This window comes from Curcuma longa, chromosome 3, assembly GCF_044706935.1.
Source record: "Curcuma longa cultivar G26 ecotype Majalengka, Jawa Barat chromosome 3, ITB_CL_G26_1.1, whole genome shotgun sequence".
Taxonomy (NCBI): domain Eukaryota; kingdom Viridiplantae; phylum Streptophyta; class Magnoliopsida; order Zingiberales; family Zingiberaceae; genus Curcuma; species Curcuma longa.
The window spans coordinates 18,851,931-18,855,692 of NC_133863.1; the positions used below are offsets into that span (position 1 = coordinate 18,851,931).

Genomic DNA, 3,762 nt, shown 5'->3' on the forward strand with positions numbered 1-3,762 from the left:
CTATAAAATAATACTATGTTATAGTGATTTAGATAGCGGCAATATCTAGAACTCCTGGACTTATATGGCATTGATTACCCCTGATTGGAGGATTAATTTGAATTAGTAGAGACTAAGTCTCGCTGTCGATGAGAGACACAAACAAAAGATCACAAAGCACAAACACTATTATAATTCTCAACATCAGTGGACCTCATGCTCTATCAGTCGACTAATCACCTTGATCTTATCATATCTATGAATATTTTAGTATATCAAAATCTTCAAAATTACCCAGATCACACCTTCGGATTTTTGTCCTCAATTAAATGTATACTCCTACATTCGACTATGTTGTTGAAGAGTCTTTTAAAATTGATTAACAATTATTTTGTTCAATCTGAAACTCTTATAGTCAACTATCCAACATTCTGTTCATTTTTTAAAAACATCAATCAATTCCACAAGTTGACTTACAAACATTATGTTTGATTTAGGATAACAGCAGTCGACTCCCTAAATCGATTGCTCAACATATGCTTCCTCCCAATGTCACAATTCAAACAAATTGTGATTTTCATCAATTGAATGTATGTGCACAATAGTCAACTACATGCAAAACCATATCCTCGATGGTTATTCGTGGTATCAATCGGTCGACTCCAATAGTCAATACATAAATCCGAACTTATTCAAATTTAGGGTAAGCACTTTCCCTATGCAACAATCAAGTGTTACCTCAGTCGACTAAGGCACCATGACACAACCCATCTATGAAGTTGAACTCTAAATCTACCCCCATTTCACCATTATAGGATCTCAAAGCTCTCAAGTTAAAGATCAACTTTATGCTAAAGGCCTCGATATCAATTGGACTTCCATGCCTGGAGTCTCACCACTCTAGCATTTAGCCTTCCTTTCTTGTCAGAACGGTTAAGACTCTCATCCTTAATCTTACTAGTTTTGATGATATCGGCAAAGAATTTAAGTTAGCTTTGTGTTGATCTAATTTGTGCCAAGTTGTGCAAGGTCTACCGAGTATTCAAGTTTTGAGGGCTAGGGATCAAGGTTCATAAAATCAGAGAAGAATAGTGCATCAGAGGGATCATGGGACGAACGAGTAAGAGATCTATCTAAGCAAAGGCTAAAAGAATGGCTAATGGGGGGAGTCACGAAATTAAAGCATCTGAGGGATGTAGCTTGACGATAGAAGACCTCAAGACTTGAAGATATACAAAGTAGACTAATCTGTACACATGAGATGAAGAGTAGTCAGACGACTTAGGCGGACTCGACCCTAGAACTAGTCGAAGTCAAGACAGTGTACTTATGAGTAAGATTCGATCAACTTGTGTTCCACACCCCGAGTTTAATCTATCTAGGGTATTAGAGTTTGACCAATTGACTAATAGATAAGATTTAATTGACTAATATCTAGACTTAATCAAATCTCTACAATCAAAGTAAATCATATCCCTAAAATTAAGAAAAGTCATATCTCTATATTTCCTATTTTATTTATATAATCTGTAACATGGGACATAGAATCTGACTTGGGTATCTATCCTCTTCTTTTTCATCCTTATTTCCTTCCTCCTTACACTTGGAATTCTTCACTAGCACAAGTCCAAACATCGTCACCAAATTGAAACCATATTATTCCATTTACAGAAAAACAAACTCTAGTATGGTCTAGATTTTGAACTTGATGATGGTTGACTATATCCAGAATTTCAATGAAAATGACATGTGGCAGAAATTCAGCTATTTGTCAAAGTGAAACATTTGTTACAATTGAATTCACCTATGAATATTGTTTAAAAGGTAAAATACATCAAAATGTTATTAAATGAGCTTGGATATTATAGAAACCCCAGATTTGAAAGAGCAAATAGACATAAATACATACCTCTTGATTCTTTCAGAGCCCTGTAAATGACTTCCACAGATTCAGGAGGCATGATATTACCACCAGCTTTGATGCAAGTAATATTTGATGCATACAAGAGGGTTTTAGAGATGAAATATGCAGCTTTGTTCCCACCACGATTCTTGCTACAAATCGAGGTAGAAAATTTTAAAATTTTGTGTTTATGCATGTGACAGACAGAGGGACAAACCTTATGTTGATGTATTGAAGAGCCATCTCTTTGGGTATTTGATCTTCAAGTTGCTGAAAACCTAATATTCCTAGTCCTACGTCTTCAATGTTGAGTTTTCTAACACCAGGGGAAGCCAGGAACTTTGCCAGTGGTGCTGCAATAAAACTAAAAGATGAACTTGGTATTAGAAAAACTGGTTCACAGAGTATATAAATGGGAAGACAATGCACAGATGCCTATCTTGCCTGCCAAGTTCATTTTCTGCCACAGAAAACGTATTTAGTGGTGTATTTAAAGGCGGGAGGCTTCTTAAAAGATTAGCAACTCCAGTGCAAGATAGATTGCAATTATTTAACTTAATATCAGTAAGAGGGTAATCTTTCAAAAGAGCCCAAATAAAATAAGGAATCAGACTCCTGCACGCACAAACAATATCATGAACTATTTTATCCAGCGGCAATAACAAAAACTGTTTACACAAATAAAAAGATAAAAGGTATAATAGTTCGAAGGGTGTTTCCCTGAACAGGAAAGGTGAAGAATGCATCAAAATACATAAGCACCTGATTCCTCCATCCATTATGGCATTGTCACTTAAATCTAAACATTGCAATTCAGGCATATGAACCAAGATATAACAGAGATCTTCAGCATCTTCCTTGTTTAAATTATTCCCCCTTGAGTGTTAACAAAATCCAAAATCCCATTAGGAAAGTAACATAGAACTATAGAGCTACACTTAACAAAAGTAAACAATATAGTACCTTAAGGTCAGTTCCCTGAGTGACTTCAGTGGCATTTTTGGTTGAATAAATGATGAAGAATCCAAAGGTTCCCTCACAACCCTAGATAGCCAACCAGCAAGCTGAAGGGAAATTATATTTATAATTGAGGCATAATTTGATTGAGAAAAGTTAAGAAAAAATTTATTGGCTACGAACATTATTTTCTGATATTTCAAGGGTGACTAAAGGAGAAGATGACTCCACGAGAACATCAAAAAGCAATTTTGCATGCATTGCCTGTAACTTACTGTCACAGATACACAGTGAGTGCAACTCCCTGAGAAGGGAAAGAAAAAACTTCTTTAAATTTGGTGTTAGCATTAGCCATTGATACAAAAACAATTAGAAAATGGAAATTACACACTATTCAAAATTTATCTACATGCCCTCTCAGTAAATCAACTAATTTCCAAATTATTCATTTACAATAATATGGACTAGATAGACCTAGGCAGCCAATAAGATGGTCATGTACATATACTAGTATTAGACTGCAGAAGAACAACGCATAATCTAGTTTTCATTCGATCCAGTGAAAACATAAAAAATATCAAATGAGAATTACTAATTGATTATTTAAATAAACAAGGGGATTGAGTTTGATGTGAAACTGAGCCCAAGGATTAAAATCTCGTGTCGAGCCGGTCGACGGGCGAACATTTCGTTCCGCCCGCCGACCGGCACCGGCACCGGCACGAGCCGGCACTAGCACAGCCGCCGGAAGAGTCGCCCAACCCCGGCGACCGAGCCGGAGTGATCGCACAACCCCGACGGCGTCGCCGAACTAGTCGCGACTCGGCAAGCACCTACGGCCGTCGCGCCCGAACGGATCGCGCGACGCCTCCAGCGCGGCCGGCGGGGTCGCGCGACCACGGCAGCCTTGCCGGAGGGGTCGC

The 3,762-nt window shown here is 37.8% G+C and overlaps 1 protein-coding gene across 1 annotated transcript in view; it reads right to left on the reverse strand.

Moving 5' to 3' along the window:
* Positions 1-3,139, reverse strand: part of LOC141823831 (uncharacterized) — a 7,491-nt gene extending 4,352 nt beyond the window's left edge. The window contains exons 1-6 of the mRNA XM_074711051.1: positions 3,023-3,139; positions 2,846-2,946; positions 2,645-2,758; positions 2,327-2,497; positions 2,100-2,246; positions 1,889-2,034 (exon numbers count right to left, since the gene is read on the reverse strand). Coding sequence (XP_074567152.1) covers positions 1,889-2,034; positions 2,100-2,246; positions 2,327-2,497; positions 2,645-2,758; positions 2,846-2,946; positions 3,023-3,100 — 757 coding nt within the window. The 5' untranslated portion in view covers positions 3,101-3,139. The remainder of the gene's footprint in view (positions 1-1,888; positions 2,035-2,099; positions 2,247-2,326; positions 2,498-2,644; positions 2,759-2,845; positions 2,947-3,022) is intronic.
* Between the last annotated feature and the right edge of the window lie 623 nt (positions 3,140-3,762).